General features: G+C 39.1%; 1 protein-coding gene across 1 annotated transcript in view; it reads right to left on the bottom strand.

Annotated features, from left to right (window-relative positions):
- Positions 1-11,899, bottom strand: part of ELOVL4 (ELOVL fatty acid elongase 4) — a 42,715-nt gene extending 30,816 nt beyond the window's left edge. The window contains exon 1 of the mRNA XM_034431853.3: positions 11,395-11,899. Within this exon, the coding sequence (XP_034287744.2) occupies positions 11,395-11,479 (85 nt within the window). The 5' untranslated portion in view covers positions 11,480-11,899. The remainder of the gene's footprint in view (positions 1-11,394) is intronic.
- Positions 11,900-20,702: the final 8,803 nt, after the last annotated feature.

Consider the following 20,702-nt stretch of genomic DNA (forward strand, 5'->3'; position numbering starts at 1 on the left):
GTGACCTCTTCTAATGTCTGCAGTTGAATAACTAAGAGGGAAACATTTACTGTAAATACATCTCTAGGTAGAGTTTGCTTTTCTCAGGAACTGCTTTTTTTAAATTGTTGAGTTCCTCTCAGCAGATATTACAGGTCAATGCAGAGGTTCCCTGAGATGGAATACTATACAAATTCTGCTTACATATTTTCCAATTCTTTCCATTAATTTTGTAATTCCACTGGAAATTTGTAATAAAAAGATTATATCCAGATGATTCATGACAGTATTGTATTCATTTCACAGGCAGAAATGAATATTTGCAAACAAAGTTTTACAAGTTTCAACTAGCACCCCCTAAATAATTTTACATGTAATTTATAAGAACATTTTTTTACACTTCTGAACAATTGGGCCTAATATGCAGTAGCAGTAATAAATCTTCACAATAAATTATACATGATTATTATAACCTAAATTAGCTCATTGGAGAAAAAAAAACCTCTTAATGATAAACATTTCTATGATTGCCCCTCATTTTTTAAAAGAACCAGAAGCACTCATGCCAATAAATACCTGTGATGTAATTTTATCTTGACACAGCTGTTCCCTGATCAATATTTTATTATATATTTTATTTTATTATTTTATTTCATAAGTGGCTACTTCAGAGAAGGTTTGCTACTGTGTCTACACCCTATGGTACCTCAGAAAGTAGGAGCTACTATGTCTACATTCTACGTACCTCAGATAATAGGAGCTCCCTCAGCAGATTATACTGATGATACAGAAGCAGATTCTTTATGACAAGATATTGCCCAATTAAAATGATATTGCACTGTTTGTGGCATTAAGATGAATAACTAGTATTTTTAATTAGGCCTGGAATTCTACCAGAACCCCAGGCAATGATTTTAAAATAGGATTTCTGCACTGTTGGGATTGACCAGATAGTCTTCTAGTCTGGTGTTTTATACCAGCTACAAGCTTCTAGATTATCCGCAATGGCAGCCCCACACGGAGCATGTTGCAATAATCCAAATGAAAGGTGATTAAGTTTGAATAAGCTTTCATGTACTATTTAAATAGGAAGCCCAAGCTATGACCAGGGGGACCATTGTCCAATTTTGATTGTTGTTCCCTTTAAGATCCTACTTGGATTAGAATGTTCCAAAGACAATGTCTCATACCATACTATTTCAGCAAATATGTATAGGAACAGATATGCATTTACAAGCGAAAGTTCATATTTTCTATATCAATCCAGAGTAACTATCCTGTTTCCCCCAAAATAAGACATCCCCTGATAATAAGCCTAATTGGGCTTTTGAGCGCATGGCAATAAGGCCAAGCGCTTATTTCAGGGTTCAAAAAAATATAAACCAGGGTCTTATTTTCGGGAAAACACGGTAGTGTTGTTAGGGTAACCAGAGTTGTTAGAGTGCCACATTATTTATTGATGATTCCTCTATTGTTCTCTTGTTCACCTGTTAATGGACAGCCAGTTCATCATTGAAAGAGTTAATCGAAGCTGTTTTGCTATATCCAGTTCCTCACAGCCTCCAGGAACTGGTTCAGGACTTCCTTAGCATTTCTAGCTCAGCCCAGAGGGAAATCTACTGGTGGATGTTATTAGTATATTGATGACACTCACCTCCACTATTGGTTTCATGTAGATGTTAAATGGCATAGAAGACAGCTCTGAGTAACCAAGGACATGAGCACTTCTTCCAGCACCACAGGTCAGAATTGCCTGCTCATATAGCAGTGGGATAACTTTACTGTGAGGCTTGTCTACTTACCTCTCTCTGGAACATTCTAATCCAAGTACGACTATACCTGGAGCAGCAGTCAAAGTTGGGCAAAGGTCCCTCCTGGCTGTGGCTTGGCTTCCTACTTAAATAGCAAATGAAAACAAATGTCCCTTTCCCAATCCTTGAAAGAGACCAGAGGATTCCATGGTTGGTGGTATTAAACACCATGAAGAGTCTAAAAGAATCAGAAGGGACCCACCTAGATCCTGATGTTAATGATAACTACCTAACTGATCAGTACTGTTTCTGCCTCCATAACTTGCTTGGAATTCTGAGTGAAATCCAGATAGGTTGTTTCATGTAGAACTCTCTATAGATGTATCCCAGTTTTACTGCTGAGAAATTCCAGCATCAAACATGCCGAACCATTAAAATACGCATGTATAGCTTCTATAGGAAATACAAACTTCCTGTAAGTATGCATATATGTTCCAATGCATATTTGCTGAAAATAGATTCTGAATTATTAATAATAATAATTAGTTAATAATTATTAATACCATTTTAGTGGATGAATACAGAATTATCCCAAGTGAATATGCATATACATATTCTCCTCAGAGCAGTTTAGTTTACATAACGTGCTAAACCAAAAGTAAGAAGGTAGTGAGCGTGTGAACTCAACCTTCTTGCTAGAAATTTCATTCCAATGTAACACAAGACAATGGTGAATAAATCTAGCCCCGTGTGTATATGAATAAATCCTCTGTTCCAACTTGGCCTCAAACAAAAACTCTGAAGCTTTGATTCCATTTTTTTGATAACCCACACTTTGTGAATTATCTCAGTGCAAAATGGTGGTGACCACTCAATATGGTAATAATAGTAAAAAATAAACCGATGGTTACAAAGAAATTAGCTTGCTTCTAGTCATCAAACAAAAATAAAAATATTCACATTCTTTTTTGTGGATGTGCTAGATAATGAAGTATGTTCAGGAGCCTGAGGTTTGCTGCAGCTTGTTTTTAAACATTTAATGTTTAAATCATACCCATCAGCCAGAAATATACATGGTATAGTGAGGAAAAACCCATGCATAGCAATTTTGCATGCCAGATGAGTCTGGTTTAAAAAAGAAATTCTACAAAAATTTGGATCAGCTTTAATACAATATATAATAAACTTTTAGATGAATAAATTCAAGAGGTGTGGTTTGCTTCTAATTAACATATTTTGCTATAACTTAATATTTCTTAGCAAACCACAACAAAGGCCGTGTCTATGACTGATTTTAATAATAGTTGTAAGATACCTCAGGATGAGGAACCTTATACTATAATTAAAATGTACTACATACATTTATATATTGCTTAGTCAGTATAAATGAGTCATTCATAGATCAATCATTTCCTTTATCTAGTCCAGCAGTTAGTTTCATACTGCTGAATATAGATGTTATCTTCACTGAAAAGATGAGCAGAATGTTAGGTGTGATTTGTTCATTTATCAGATGGTATTCCACATTATCTCTCTAATAAATTGAAACTTGGAAGCCAAGTTGACTCAGCCTTCCATCCTTTCTAAAGTAGGTAAATTGAGGACCCAGTTTGTGGGGGCAATAAGCTGACTTTGTATAAATATACAAAAGTATGAAGGCTATTGCTTAACGCACTGTAAGCTGCCCTGAGTCTCTGGAGAAGGGCGGCATATAAATCAAATTAAAAAAAAAAAAGTTGTTGGAGGAGCAAGAAAACAGAGTTGAGTTATCTAATACTAATTTTTGCCTTACCATTTTGTCTCAAGCTTCTTCATTAATATTAAATAAATTCTGGCTTTATGTTTTATGCATGTATATCACAAGCTAATTATAATAAAGTGGCAGAGGGAATATGGAGATTTTATGATGTACCTCTCCATCCATACTTTTTAAATGGGTGGGCAACCCACAGTCATGGACCACATGAAACTCTTAAACATTCTGAGATGAGGATTAGATTCTGCAAGAGCCCTGGTGGTACAGTGGTTAGAATGCAGAATTACAGGCTAACTCTGCCCACAGCATGGAGTTCGATCCTGACTGGCTCAAGCCTTCCAGCCTTCCAAGGTTGATAAAATGAGGACCCAGATTGTTGGGGGCAATATGCTGATATTGTAAACCGCTCAGCAAGTGCTATAAAGCACTATGGAGGGGTATATAAGTCTAAGTGCTATTGTTATTGCTACTGGATTCTGTTACGTCTGCACAGGTCTTGCATGACCAGACTAGCTCATTGGGTTAAAATAAAGCTGATGTTATACGAATAATATGAACACAACAACACAAGCTTTCAATTATTTATCTTTTATTATTTAGATAATACATAAATTAGCTTTATTTTCCATCTTTTTTTATTTTCCATCTTTGGCCTTTGCTTAGGAATTTGAAAATGGATTGACTTTGTAAAGCCTTGAACTTACTCTTCTCCTTTCCAACTTGTTAAGAAAGAAGACACTCTTTTGTTATCATAGGAATCAAGCAATATTTAAAAATCGTAACATTTCATTTGAATTTTCTGTGGCATTCTATACTTCAACAGGCTAATGTAGTACACTAATAAAAAGACATCTGAAAAAACTGAAAAACATTTGAGTACCTAGATAACGATTAGCAAATTATGTTCCACATTAGTTCAGAAAAAGGTCAAGTAAATATAATGGGAACTACTCCTGAGGAAACATGCACAGGACCATTTGATATCAGGCATGTAAAAGTTGCCTACCAAGGTCTTCATAAAGCCCTTTCAGTGTTCACTGCTGAAAAGTACTTTTTACTGGGACAAAGCAAAAATCATTAAATACTGTGGGCCAATTATATTAACTGCATTTATTAATTGCAATTCAATTCAATTTAATTAGATCCAATTAATTGCACATCAATCAAATAAAGTTTAGTATTTGCACTAGCCCCCCTTAGTGCAATGTTTAGCATGTTCACAAAAGCTAAGAAATCAGCTTACAATTTTTCTAAGAAATAATTCATGGTGGCATGATACTAACTCTTGGTTTCCCAAGGCATGCATTTTGTTCAATATTTATAATAGTGGAAATTATTCTCAAGATTTTCAAGTTCTTTCAGCTGCTCTCAGTAGAAATAAAGAGATCCCGAATGTGTGTTCTTTCTCTCGTTGGAAATAGTTCAGTCTAGGCTTCTTATGTAAAATGTTGCTATTGCATGTTATAGCTGAATGGTTTGAGCTGTTGAGCAGAAACCCAAATTAAAAGAAGATCCAAACCTCTACCCAATTCAAAGAGAACAATAAGAACAAATGATTTCAGCACAGAACAGAAAAGAACAGAGCAATCTTAATAATTCTCAGAAGGGTTATTATCATATGACTCATGGCCAAATACATGTGGTTATAGGTATAATGTGCATATATAAAACTATTTTATAATGGTCAGAAATCAGTAGTATGAGAAGTCATTTAAGTTGTAGCATATTTTGCATGCTTGCTGATGGTGTGCACAAAAGTATCAATGTCTATGGAGATTCTCAGTCATCCAGGTCATAGTTGTCTCAAAGGTGCTTTTTCAAAAGGCAACTGAACAAAAAAAATGTCTTCAAGAAAAAACAAATAAAGTCCAGTTGCCTTTTGAAAAAGCACCTTTGAGAGACAAAAGTATCAAGCTTTTTTAGAGAAACCCTTTTTCAAGAGGCAACCGGACTTTCTCTTTAAAGTCTCTTTGGGACAACCATGACGTGGATGCAGTGGTGGGATTCAAGTAATTTAACAACTGGTTCTCTGCCCTAATGATTTCTTCCAACAACCAGTTTGCCAAACTGCTCAGAAAGTTAACAACCGGTTCTCCCGAAGTGATGCGAACTAGCTGAATCCCACCACTTGCCTGGATGACTGAGAATCTCCATAGATATTTTGAGAGAAAGATTACTGTATTTTACTGGGTTTTTCCTGACGTTGGAAACTTAGAAGTGAATTTAAATGAACTTAAGAGTATATTGTCCTTGCAGTAAACAATTTTAAATTAAATATTCAAAATGAGACAATTCTGCAAAATTAGCAGAAATAAATAATCAACATATGCACATTTACAAATATTTTCATGGAGTAATGTACTAAGTACATTAAATAAATGAATAAAATATTATATTTTACAAAGTGCCACAATAATGTTTTGCACAAATTAGCCTCAGACATGCATTTCCCTGAAGAAAAAGCTTCATTCATAAGCTACCTTCAAAAGAAAATCAAGAAGAAAGGCATATCTGTCATCACAAAGTATTGTGCAACCTCTTGGATAAAAAATATAGATAATCCACTATTTACTCTGAAAAGTACCCAAAAAAAAAAAAAAGAGAGAGAGAGATGGGAGGGTAAATTTGCACATCAGTACTAGTTAATCTAGCACTTGGACAGTGCCATTAATGCTAGTCTTGTTTTCATCTGAAAAAGAAATTGGGCATCCATCCCCAGAACAATTCTTTGCAAAATGCAACTGATTGAACTCAAAAGGGTAAAGCTGCTGTACACAAAATATATGTACAGAAATGCTTCAGGTATTGTTTTTGGTCCCCAAGCTTTGATCCCCATACATAGTTTCTCCATGGCAGTAAAAACTATCTAGAAGTCTCACTGTCATCATCAAGTGTAACATATACATCTTTTTCATATGTGCCATTCCTTTCATTTTGATGCAGAAAAAGGGAAAGTGATGTGTACAAACAAATGCTTGTGTGTTTTGATTGAAATGAATGGGAAAGGTTCTGCAGCTGGAGTACCACATTAACTTTTAAGTTAGAACTCTCTAACTTTGATCCATGCCTAGAGTTTAATAAGAGAAGGGTTCAGAAATATTTTGGGGCAAAATATCCTTAGTGTGGCATTATCTGATGGAGAATAGTTTGAATATTTATGTCCTGCATAACTTCAGCCTAATGGTCCTCACTGATAGAAGTTAGACATTTTATTTGCTGTTTATTTATATTATTTACATCCTGCCTTGATTATTTTTATAAACAACACAAGATGGTGAACATATCTAATATTCAATTCTCCTCCTATTTTGCCCACAATAACAACCCTGTTGTTGCTGAGGTGAGTTGTGCTGAGAGAGGGGGGAGAGGAGGGAGGGAGGGGGGGACTGTCTCAAGGTCACCCAGCCTGCTTTCATGCCTAAGGCAGGATTAGAACTCAACAGTGCCCTGGTTTCTACTCTGATAGCCTAACCACATTATCTCTAACTGTAGTTAGTACCTACATTTTGGATGTTACAATCTTTATGATTTTTAAAATAGAAAACAGGTTAATTTGATATTAGTAATGAGGCAATTAATTGGATGACATTCACCATGAATGTCACTTTTCTTGCAGAACACAGTTTCATTTTTATTGTTAATTTTTTGGAAAAGTCATTTTGACTTATATTGTTGCCTATAGCTTACTTATTCATTCTTGAAGCTAATTTTAGAATGACTTCTGATATTGCTTAGAATTTTGGTTATCTGGTCTTAATACTACTGAAAGGGATCTTATAAAAAACTCTTAAATGTTTTTATATATTATGTTGTGTCAGTTTTAAACATAGACGACCTATGTTTTTCAAAAGGTTTTTTGGGGCCATCAATCTGTTGTATCATTTCAATAATGTTACAAATCCACAGGATTACATTACTGACATAATGTGTAAACCATCAAATATTTTCCCCAATACTTTTTGATTATCCGCACCCTGCAAGTTTTTAATTTACAGAAACCCTGGGAAATAAATAAATAAATTTGAAAATTAAAAAAATGAGCTATCTCTAGATTTGGACAAGACGTAAAATACAGAAATTATATACTAGATTCAGAAGAAGAAAGTTCTCATGTTGGATTCACTTTCATCCCTTCTATTTCGTCATAAAAAGGTTAGGAAGTACAATAATTACTTGAGATGCCATTTTAGGCCTAGACCAAAATCTAAGCATGGAAGATAGGCTGAAATTGCAGGGAAGCGGAATCATGACACATTCTTTGTAACTAACTTCCAATTATTACACCATCACCTCACCCCCACAACTTAGTGAGAGCACAGTTGCATGAATTGGCCCTCCAGCATCTGATTAGAGTTGGGAAGGAATAATTTGAGAATCTGATTTTAGAACTATAAGAATGTTGAAAACAATGGAGAGAAACTGTGTAGGTGTCTTAGTGAGAATACAATTTCTTCATTTGTTGTGCAATGTGGCTGTGCAGGGATATTTGCAATGTGGTGAAATATTCCATGAGTTGAGCAATAGCCAAACATGGCCAGGCCTTTATGATAGGGTGCTGGGCAAGGCCAGAAAAGCGTGGTATAATTTCAAGATGTTGTTGATTGAAAATGCTGTGGTACAGCACTAGGTATACTGATTCATCCATTTGGCAGCACCATTGCTATTATCAGAGAATCCTGTAATCAGGTTCAAAGAACGACACATTACTGTGGTCAGATTCTTTGGGTATTTTGTTTTCAGAAGATTATATGGACTGTGTTTCTTTTCTTTCTTTTTTGGTTAAAAGTAGAAGGTTGGAATCCAAAAAACTGTCTGAAGGACCAAAGCTACCATCTGTCCAACAGAAGCTTAATTCAGATTAGTTTACTTTTCTAAACTCTCTCACAATAAATAAAAAGAACCGTAGGAGCAAATCCATAGTTAGATTAGAGGAGAGAAGAAATAGAAGCATTTGATCCACTCTTTTTCCAAAAGAAAATTTAGACAAAGTAAAATTGATAACAAAGGATAGCAGTTAAGAAAATGAAATCCTAAATTAAAAAAAAAAAAAACTCACTGGGAAGAGTTAAGAAAACTATTTGTCCTATCCCCTTTGCCAAGCCCCTTGTTAAAAATATATAACAATGATAATAGGAATAATTAATGGAATTATTGTTAACAATTAAGTAAATGATGATAATGTCTAAAAGAGTATTAAGAGTATTAAGAGACTGGGCAAAGTTAATAAAGGCCAACATTGTTATTTAGAATAATAGGAAGCAATCACGTTATTACTGTCAGTGATATAAACAGAAGACATGTAACACTTCCCATAGCATTATGAAATCATTGTATTTTTCTAACTCTACTGAACAGATCAAATAGTTTTGAATACTAGACACACATACACATCCCTTAATGACTATAGAGACACACATACCCTAATGCCCTGAAACTAATCATATTACTAATATAATTCCTTCATAATGAATCTAGAGTTTTTTTTTCTACCAGCTTTAGACCTGCTCTGCCTGCTTTCACCTTCAGAATGGAAGGAAAGATTTTTTGTAAATATCCTACCCTCTACAACCATACCACCATTTCCTTTATTTTCTGGAAGCTCTCCAAATCTCTGGAGCAGGCTTTCAGAGGATCGCAAAGGGAAGGAGTAGCTGAATAAGTATGATTACTTGCCCACTTCAAGCAGTGAAAATGTTTTATTGGATCAAAAGTCTCTCATAGACAAAAAAAAAAAAAAAAAAAAAAAGTTTCTTGCAATAAGAGTTTGCTAGATCCAGCCCATTCCTCTGCCTAGGAATACAATGGAAGTTCTATGCTTTTCTCCATCTAAATTATATCCACCTCATTTCAAGAGCTTCAAGATAACCAATACACTGAGAAATGTGTTTTAATCATGGTAATTAAACATAAAGTTCTTTGGGAACATCAGATAATGCCAGATATACATATACCAGTCTTAGATATTGCCTTATTACTTAATGTAGTACAAATTAGTCCGCTCAGCACGAGATGTTAGGCAACATTTTCTAATTTATCCAGATGACAGCTAGGCTTTCTAAAGAGAAGGAAGTAATAAAGTGGTGTTTTTTTTTAGCAGAAGTCCAAATTGTACCATTCTTGAAAGTTTAGAATTGTTATAGTTCAGTGAGATTTTGGCTATGTAGTATGGAGTACAAAGTAACAATCACGAGGTAAAGCAGTTATTTAAAAAGTTGATAATTCCATACAATTAACAATTTGTTTTCACAAATAACTAATATAGCTGTGCCTTGTAAGAAATAACTTGTTACATAACTGTGCCTTGTAACAAGAAAGAAAGTGGCTCTGTGTAAACACATTCAATGTTTAAAGTTTTGGATTAGTGTTGATGTTGGATGATTATATCTGAAGTATGACTAAAAGCAAAAGATAATAGAGAATAATTGGGCAGATGGTACACAAAACAAAGTTTCTGAAGTGAGAATGGCATTGTCCAATAAGTGCCAGCATTTACCTATGAATTCTCAAAATTTATAACCCACACAGTATGAATTTTATTATTCCCTATAGTGAAATCCATACAGTATGTTGCAGAATCATCCTAGCATTTAAAATTAGGTATTGGCCACTCGAATATAAAATGCAATCCTGGCTCCTGAAGAATATGTATGCATACCATCTGCAGCCATAAGCATGAAAATGTCAAACATCCAGTTATCCATGTACTGTTTCATTTATCATGCATGCAGAACAAAGCTGTTTGCTGATGCATAAGACAAGAAGCAATCTAAGGCTGCACTTTAGGTAATTTATCTGGGGTTAAAGCCCACTGAACAAAAAGTTATTCTTCAGAATAAACAAGCCATGTGATCACCTTGTTCTACTATCTTCTTGCACCTGCCATGCCAATCCTAAATTATACCTTCTATATCATTAGACACATTTGATAGAAATCTATTAGCTAATTTTTATACTTTTCATTCCCTTTTTGAAATAAACTGTTAGTTTGGGATTAGACTTAACGAACCACACCATGAAATTTGTAATGTATTATCAGGAATGATCTGATTTCCATAAAAAAAGGCAAACAGATAGAAAGACAAAAAAGAAGGGGGAGGGAGAGAGGAGGGAGAAAGAAGAAAGAAAATCTCTTAAGATTTATTAACGGCACATTCCTTTTACAGTGCAAAGGATGCCACTAGATCATACTTTTAGTCTCATTTCCCCCAATTTGCATTGGCCACCAGTTTTCAGATGTATTGACTATCCACTTTCAGTCACTCCCAATCAGCGTAGCCAGTCAACTTGGCACCTCCATAGTCATGAGATTTGTGACTGGTGGAGTTATGGTAAGCATATTTCAGATGTTACACTTAGAGTAAGCACTTTCCAAACATTTTTTTTATATATATATATATTAAAAAAGGAGACAGAACATCATCCCTGGCCACAAACTGAAATGGTAAGGCTGTTTCTTCTCTACTTATGACTTAGGGTTCCCCACCCCCACCCCCAAATGTGGGGGATGAGGAAAAAGCCCCCCCTCTTCCAATGTCTTGTAAAAGGATTCCGTTTGAGTTAGACAAGATAAAAGAAAGAGAGAGAGAGAGAGAGAAAGAGACGGAGCCATTTTGACCGTTGTGTGACAGTGACAAGCCAAGGAGGAATTTTGGGGAATGGGGCAGGAGGAGTCCCCTCTTGAAAGCCTGGATGGGAAGGTAATGAGGAAGGCAGAGAAGGCGGCAGCAGCAGCAGCAGCCGGGCCGGCGGATGCGGATTGCAGGAGGTGGAGAAGAGACAAGCAGGTGCTGCATAGCCAGGAGCGCTAACGGGAAAGCAGGCCAAGTGCCGGCGCATCGGGAGGCGGCTGAGAGGAAAGGCTTAACCATAAATAAGAAAGGGGGGGGGGGGATTGGCGCTTGCTTTTACCTCGGATGCTCCAGGTCCAGCGGTAGAACTCCAAGGTGTCGTTCACTACGTTGGCTATGAGGCCCGGCTCTCCGGAGTGACCCATGGCTGGCCAGCTGGCAGGCAGGCAGGCAGGCAGGCGAGCGGGCGACTTTGCAGCAGTCGTAGCAGCGGCCGGCAGCGGCAGCAGCAGCAGCAGCAGCAGCAAAAAAAAAAAAAGAAGAAGAAGAAGAAGAAACCGGCAGGCTTAGCTTAGGTCAGCTCAGCACAAGCGAGTCTTTGGCTCTCGGCCGGGGCTGCTGCTGCTGCTGCTGCTCCCCTCCTTCCAGGTGGAAATGAAATTTAAATCTCTGTCTCTGGGTGTCTATCTTCAAGCTCCGCCTCTCCGGGGACGACACCCATGCCCGGGGCAGAGAGATGGCAAAGGCAGAAGAACCGGCGCCGAAGCCAGGCTGCAGCACCTTTGGGCATGGACCGTAAGCGCTTACGCACGTGACGCCTCTCTTTTTCCCGCCCCCTCTTTCCGGGTGGCATCTCCCGGCGCAGGCGCCCGCCTGTGCATCTTGGAGAGTCGATTCACGCAAGGGATGCCCGGGTCAATCCCGGCCGTCTTCACTTAGGGTTGGAGGTGGAGCCCCGGGTCCTCAAGGTACTTTGCGGTATCTTGCGAAGGCTCGCGGGATTGCTGAGGCCCAGGCGGCCTTGCCAATCGGGAAACTGAGGCCAGCTGCCCCCCCCCCTTTGTGGTGGGGGGAGAGGGAGGGGGGAACCTTTGGGGGGTTGCCAGATCCCTTCTGTATGAATGCTTCACCTCCTCTGATCGTCTCTGATCTTATGAAAGGCAACAGACCATAAAAGATACAATACATCTGTGGACAAATACTGTCTTGGCAAAAGCCCTAGAACATCTTCTTAGAAAGGATATGTTTCATCCTTCCGCCCACTCGCTTTGGCTCCACCTAAACTTAAACCTTTAAAGCCTTTAAATGGCACAGCTCCCAAATATGATACACAGGGCAATGATATACCAGAATTTAATGCCACCTGGTCCTGTCACTGAGAAAAAGCCAGCTGAAAGGAAGTTCCGTTCCCATTCTGGGGGGCACGGCATGGAATAGCCTTCCCCCCCCTCCAACACCACTTTATGGAATACTCTCTCCACAAAGTATACGCAGCCTTCCCCTTCTCCGCAGTTCTCTATAAACAGATTAAATCTATTTTATTTCAAGATGCTTTTGGTTCCAAGTGAAGGAGGGCGCCAATCTTGCAGTTGATCCTTGTTTTTCTTCGTTGTTGATGTACATTTGGATTTTTTTTACTGTGGGGCACAGCCAATAGGCCTTTGGGATTTCAGTCATGTAAAATAAATAGAAAAATATAGGCACCCATCAAAAAATATAGGCACCTTCTGTTTAACATTTATGTGAAGCCGCTGGGTGAGATCATCCGTGGCTTTGGGGTGAAGTGTCAACTGTATGCCAATGACACGCAGTTGTACATTTCAACCCCAGGCCACCCCAATGATGCCCTTGACGTGATGTCCCACTGCCTGGAGGCCGTGCGGATCTGAATGGGGAGGAACAGGCTCAGACTCAACCCCTCCAAGACTGAGTGGCTGTGGCTCCTGACGGCCCGATAAGGCCAGTGACACCATTACTGGCTATTGGGGATGAGATCTTACCCCCCTCAGAGAGGGCCTGGACTCATGGCTGTCCTTGGACTATCATATGACGGCTGTGGCCAGGGGGGCTTTTTATCAGGTTCACCTGATCTCCCAGTTGCATCCCTTTTGGATTGGGACACCTGCGCACAGTCACTCATGCCCTTGTCACTTCCCGGCTGGAGTATTGTAATGCTCTCTACATGGGGCTCCCCTTGAGGAGCACCCGGAGGCTCCAGCTGGTCCAGAATGCAGCCGTGCGAGTAATAATGGGGGCAACTCGTCGCTCCCATGTAACACCCATCTTGCGCGAGCTGCACTGGCTCCCGGTGGTCTTCCGGGTGCGCTTCAAGGTGTTGGTTACCACCTTTAAAGCGCTCCATGGCTTAGGACCTGGTTACCTACAGGACCGCATTCTGCCACTGATTGCCTCCACCAACCAATACGCTCCCACAGAGAGGGCCTCCTCAGGGTGCCGTCAGCCAAACAGTGTAGGCTGGTGACCCCCAGGGGGAGAGCCTTCTCTGTGAGGGCCCCGGCCCTATGGAATGAACTGCCCCTGGACATACGAAGGATCCCCGACCTCCATGCCTTCCGTCGCGCTCTGAAGACCCTATTATTCCAGCAAGCTGGTCTGACAGGATAAAGGTTTTTAAATTGGGTTTTGATAGGGGTTTTAAAATGATTTTAGTTGAATGTTTTAAATTTGGCCGAATTATTGAATTATTTTAATAAGCTTTTAATTTTTGTTGTACATTGTTTTTACCATGGCTGTTCACGGCCCTGAGTCCCTCGGGAGAAGGGTGGTATATAAATATAATTAAACTAAACTAAAATCATTGCCTCGGTGTCTTAAAGGGGCTCATTTAGGTACCCCGAGCTGTTTAGGACTTTAAACATTAATAACAATACCTTAATTTGAGATAGGAAGGGAATAGACAGCCCACCTTTATTCATCAAAATTGGTGTAATGTAGGACTAGTGAAACATGCTTGAATTTATGCCTTGTTTTGAAACTTGCTGGCCTGGCAAAGAAGCAATGGAGCAGTTTGCCAGGATTATTTAATCTCTGCATTTTTGCCTCTCGCCAGTGTTTATTGGTGGAAAGAAGTACACCTGGCCCATCAGAACGGTTGAGGAAGAGGAAGCTGGTAATGGCTGTTTATGATTCTTTTGCGAAGCATTTGCTTCAACTTTAAATCAATTTTATTCCACTTTACTTTGAGCAGCTTTCTTCTTGATTTGGGCCTCTCAGAATCTAGTCCCTCTGCAAAAATCTAGTAGGGGGACCACTATGTTGATGTAATTCTTGATTCTTAAGAAATCAATATCATGTAGCTAGGATTACAGTCTAAGACATTAATTATTTTCACATCTTAAAGCAATAAATTCCATTAAATATGCAATGTAATTTGGATTATTTGGATGCTGCTGCTCAGTTACGTGGCGTGTCCATGTAAGCCTTTAAGATGTAAAACCATTCAATCATGACAGTATAGTAATACTTCAATCAACATAACAATCATAATCAGGTTCATGATAAAATCCTGTGTGTGTTTGTATATGCATTTTCTACACACACACACATACAACAACATTGTGCAAATAAACACTGGGTTTTTAATCACCAGAATAGTGCTATATATATATCTTGATATGTGGGGTTTTTGCCTTTATCTAAACTGGGCAGATACACAATACAATGTCGAATTCCAATTGCACAGCAGCAGAAGCATATTAAATGGTGTAATCAGATATTGGTTAGTTTGTCTAATGTTCCTTTAAATTAAAAGGTTTAATAGTAACCACATTAGATTTCTATATTCTTATGGAAATAATTCTGTTTTCTAGTATATCTTCCCATGGATACGTATGATCTTTCCACATTTATTCTAGTCTAGTGATATTTAGGTAATATCAATGCTATCACTGAAAATTTCAGATGGTTCAGATTTCAGCCAAAATACACTATTCAAAGTACATTTTTGCTCTGATAATGTCAATTAAACTAAATGTATATGAACAAGAACAGGGGTCTGCAACCTTTAACACTCAAAGAGCCATTTGGACCCATTTCCCACAGAAAAGAAAACACCGGGAGCCACAAAACCCTTCCCATGCCTGACTATTTCTTGAGCGGCCACAAAACAAGCATATGTAGTTGAAATTAAATGTTCTGTTTTCTTCTGAAACTTTTCTTTTCTTGGATTTATCCATGGTTGGCCTACCGGGGGTTGAAAAGCTCAATAAATCTCGTGCTGGCAGGTGTCGCACATTGGTGGTTGTGACGCATATTTTGAGTGACAGGGAGCCGCAGCAGAGGAGTGAAAGAGCAACATGTGGCTCCAGAGCTGCAGGTTGCTGACCCCTGGACTAGAATATATCAAGGTCATTCTTAAATATAAACCTGCCTAACTTTAAAATCTGCTTCAAGGTCCATATTCTTGATCTTTTTTCCTTTAAAATATTATGCAGAGGATTAGTAAAACCTGCCCCTCCATTTTTTGAAATATCTTCCAAAGATATATTTGTATAACCTCAAGAATTGCAGTCTTTTAAATTACAAGTTAAAATTGTTTTTATTTGTTTTGCTAAACTAGATATTTCTGGTTAAGCTGTGTGCAGTGTGATTAGTAGTTTATAAGATAATAAATGAGGACTGGAAAATTTCAGATTCATACAGGCCTAAATATTAACTCTCAACTCAACCTATCTTATAAATGATTGATGTGACAACAAATAAATTGGAGGAAGAAAAGTTATGTATACAGCTTTGAGCTCCTGAAGGTAAGATGGGATATAAATATAATGAATGCATAAATAAAATCAGTTAAGAAGATTGCAACAAAGAGGCCTAGGCAGAAACATACGGAAATTATTTTGTCCACGAGGAGAGCAGCATTGTTGCATTAATGCTCCCCATAAATACTCATGGTATTTAGATGTGTACTGCCTCAGCCACAGCTATAATTTATAATCATATAATCAGTAATAGCCCTCTTGACATAATCTGTAATAGCCCTCTTGATAGTTAACAAGAAGTTAACAATCTCCTGGTTTCACTTATCCTGTTGCTATAGAAGCCAAGGCTTGAGTATTGCTGTGTACCACTGCCTAGAATGGAAGGACACAAAAGACTTAAAGCACACAGTGAGTAAAGCCCAAGGACTGTAGTAGAACTGGACACTGATACACCAGAGTATCATTCGATACCTGAGCTATTAGTTCAGTTGAACGACCAGTCCAAAATCCTGATTGATATAGTTTGGAAAAGCTATAGAATTTAAACCGGAAACAAATTGTGAGAGGGCAATTCTGTCAAAGATTTTAAATAAATAAATAAAAAAGAAGCAGAGAGACAGGCCAGTAATGGAAATAAAAAGAGAGATCTAAGGAGGGTTTCCTTGACAAATTTGCCAGTACTTAATGTAGGACATAAGACAGGAAAAGAGTAAGAAAGAAAATAAAAAAGGAAAGGGATTAGTGAGGGATATACTGTATAGTGAGGCTCCTCCATAACACAAAGATGAATTCAAATGCAAAGGAAGTTGTAGAAGATAAGACAAATAAGGAAGGAGAGGTAGTGGAATGGAATGGAATGGAATGGAATGGAATGGAATGGAATTCTTTATTGGCCAAATGTGATTAGACACACAAGGAATTCGTCTCCCATGCATAAGCTCTCAGTGTACATGCAAAACAACAAAGTAATAATAATCATATGACCAGATGATGGTGATGATACTTATTCTCTATTGGTATCATTATTCTCTATAATAACGAATATTTTTCATTATTCTCTATTGGTATCATTCTCTATTGGTATCATTATGATTCGCTCCTTTCCTTCCTGTAGAAGGAAAGGAATAAACAGTGTTCAACCCTTTACTAAAGAACTTATTCCAAGTTGCATTGAAAGAAGACCTGGGAAAAAACACATTCCTCACTTCAGTGAAAAATAGTGCTAATAAAAAAAGGAAAGGTACAGAAAAGATTATGATGAGTCCCTGATCTAAAACCTAATGGTAGCCTGAATAACCTTTGCTTATTGCCAATAATAAAAATACCTATCCAAAGCTATCCTATGTGTGTCTACAGCTTGTGAGGAGGGAGCTCCATCTAAATGTTTTCCTTTATGACTGAGTATCATGGACACTGATGTACCTTAAGTACCTAAGACAGCAATAAGGACTGATGCATTTTTACACTGAAACTAAGTTTTAGTGTAAAATTATCAATTAAGAATGCAATGGAAATATATTTTCTTGGCCATCCCATAACTGCATAATGAAGTTGCATGTAGTTGAATGTAGAGTTTATGACCAGGATAGATGGACTATATGGAGCTATCTTGTACAATAGCCCAATTTGGGCAACATTGTTTCTCCAGATACCCATTTACAGCTTGCTTCAACCTTATCATAGTCATCACTACCATTGCAATCATCTCCTCCTTCTGTCCTGAATGTTCTGAGTTTTATAATCCTTGCCTATGTTGCTGTCATAAAAGGCCACCAATCCCACAAGCTCTTCCCACAGCTACTCCTAATCATAGGTGGTAAAGACTTGCCATTGCCAATTAGTTACCCTAATCCATACGGCTATATTGCATAAAGCTTGACAAGTAATTCAACTGGCAGCAAGCAATGATCCTAATGTTTTCCCTCCCCTGTTGTAACATTCACTTTACCTTAATTAAGATGGCCATGAATGTCTCCATCTCAAGACCAGATCAAGGCTATAAACACAGGCAAATTATTGGCAGCACTTCAAATAGTTCTCTCAAAATAATTTTCTTAAGAGTGTTAAAGACACAGGACTAGTCTAAAAAATACTAGTCTATTAAAAGATGAAAGAAAAAGGTGTTTGAAAAAAAAAATCAAAACCAACCCACAACATACCAGTAAATGAACACAGTGAGGTGGGGTACTTTAGTAAGAATGTGTAAACCAATGCTTCCCATTTTTTCCCCCTTCGTTACCCAAACCTGCTTATCAGAAAATATTTTATTTAAATGTCCCTGTTGGGTAATGGGTTTCTATGTCATTAACCAAAGAAAAACACTTTTACTCAATTTACCCCAATGTTGGAAGCATGGTATGAAATATCTACTAGCTATATTGAATGCCTTGAAATTCCCAGGCCCTGGGGAAATGCAGTTTAGAATACTGAAGGAAGTGGTTGGGACCTCTGCCATATGTCTGTCAGAAGAATTTGGGACTGGAGAGGATTAGAGAAAAGCAAATACAGTCCCCTCTTTTCAAGAAAGGAAAGAAAGATGATATCTGCAATGATTGATAAGTGAGCCTAACTTCATTATCTGGAAAGATGTCTGACAGGAATACAGAACAAGAGTGCCATCCCATCTGGACATGTTTCTGTCTACGTGGTTGTTAAGAGTAGACACCACTTTGATGAGACATAGTCAATCATACTTGGATTATTAAAATAGTCTGTTGGCAGGTGTCTTTGATTCTTCTCATTGTCTCCTGATTTTAGTCCAGACCAGTGCATCTGGACTATTTTGGATTTTCAAGGTTAGTGTTATGTTTAAGTACACTTAAGAGCTCTTTACTAGCACTCTATTTGATCCAGAACTGAGTTTTCATAGAATCATAGGGTGGAAGGGAGCTTGGAGGCCTTTAGTCCAACACCCTGCCCAAGAACAGGAGTCCTTATACCATTGTGGACAAATGGTTGTCCAATCTTTTCTTGAAAATCTCCAGGGATGGAGCACCCACAACTCCAAGAGATAAGCTGTTCCATTGATTCATCATTTTTACTGTCAGGAAATCCGTCCTTATTTCCAGGTTGAATCTCCCTCTAATAAGTTTCTACTCATTGCTTCTTATCTTTCTCTAAGGTGCTATCGAGAATAAATTGACACACTTTTCCCTGTGACAGTCCTTCAAGTATTGGAAGACTGCTATATGTCTTCCCCGAGCCTTCTCTTTATTAGGCTAAACACACCTGGTTCTCTTTTCTGTTCCTCATATGATTCAGCCTCTAGATTCCTTATCTTTGTTGCTCTTCTCTGCACTTTCTAGGGCCTCCACATCTTTTTTTGAATTGTGGTGACCAGAACTGGACAAAGTATTCCAAACTGGTACGATCATTTCATGTGATCTTGATGCTGTCTCTCTGTTGTTGTAGCCTAAGACTGCATTAGTTTTTTTGGCAACTGCAGCACACTGCTGGCTCATACTTAAGCAGTGATCCACCAGGACATCTACCGGTAAATCCCTCTCACTGTTACTACTGTTGAGCCAGGTATCTCCTACTCTATACCTGTGCATTTCGTTTTTCCTGCCTAAGTGCAGGATCTCACTTTTCTCATCACCAAACTGCATCTTGCTGGATAGGGCCCAATGCTCAAGTCTGACAAGATCCCACTGAATTTTAAGTTTACCTTCCAATTGTTGCCAAGTGTTGGCAATTTTCCCTAGCTTGTTGTTGTCCGCAAATCTGATGAGTTTCCCTTCATCTAGATATTTATGAAGATGTTGAAGAGCACCAGGCCTTGAGACAGAACCTTGAGGTTACCCCACTGCATGCTTCCCTTCACGTAGATGTACAGTAGCTCTGTTGAGGACTACATGCCGAGTGCGGTTGTTGAGCAACTGTGAATCTATCTGGTGGTGGTTCTGTCTATCCAATACTGTTCTATCTTATCAAGACATAGGTTGTGGTCTACCTTGTCAAATGCCTTACTGAAGTCCCAAGAATACTATATCCACAGGATTTCCCTGATCCACTAGTTCAGTCAGAATGGGATGTTTAGGCATGGACTCTTGGCCGCACCTCCTTCACCCCCAGCCACCCACCCCATCCCATTTACAGGCAGCTTTTTTCCTCCATTGGCCCTCCCCTGGCCATTCTCCATGGCCAATGGGCCCCTGGCCCTCCGCCCCTTTGGCCTTTGGCTGTGCAGGACAATTAGGCTCCAGCCAATCAGGTGGCAGGCAGAAGCAATGCTGCTGCGGGGGCAGTGTACTATTGGCGATGGGAGAATGCAGGGGGGGCAGTGTGCGATGCAAGAGTTTTTATAAAAACACTGGCTTCTCCACAAGTCTGCAATTACAGAGGGCATGGGGGAGATGTGCAGGTGAATGGCAAGGCTAGCATGGCTTCTGTGATTGCAGGGTCATGAGGGAGCTTTGGCAGGTGAATAGAGGTAGTGCATGGCTTGGGGGAACCCTGCCATTGCCACTCCGGTCTGAGGCCTAATAGACAGTTCAGCTGCCCCCAAGCCATGTGCTCCATTCACCTGCTGTGCCCCCCCCAGCCCCCTGCAATGCCAGAGGCTGTGCCGGCCTTGCTGTTTGCCTACACCCTCCCCACATGCCCCCTGCAAAGCCAGAAGCTGCGCTGGCCTTGCTCCTCCTTCCCTCTTTCGTTGGAGCTGACTGAGTTGCAAGCCAAGCTGTCTTTGTGAAGCCCTCTTGAGGTGCCCCTCCCTCCCTTCCTGGTCCCTCTCAACACACTGTCTGTCCTCTCCCCCCAGTGGCCCTGGCGGTTGCTACTCTCACTGCCACTCCCTCTCTTTCCAGTCCTGTTGACAAATCTGCAAGGCCCCAAAACTTGCAGAGCAGCCAACAGTACTTTAAAAAAAAATTGCATCGCACACTGCCTCCCCACCAGCCCTTGCGATCGCACACTGCCAATCATA

The sequence above is a fragment of the Pantherophis guttatus genome, chromosome 1, assembly GCF_059756535.1.
Source record: "Pantherophis guttatus breed Tessera chromosome 1, ASM5975653v1, whole genome shotgun sequence".
Taxonomy (NCBI): Eukaryota; Metazoa; Chordata; class Lepidosauria; order Squamata; family Colubridae; genus Pantherophis; species Pantherophis guttatus.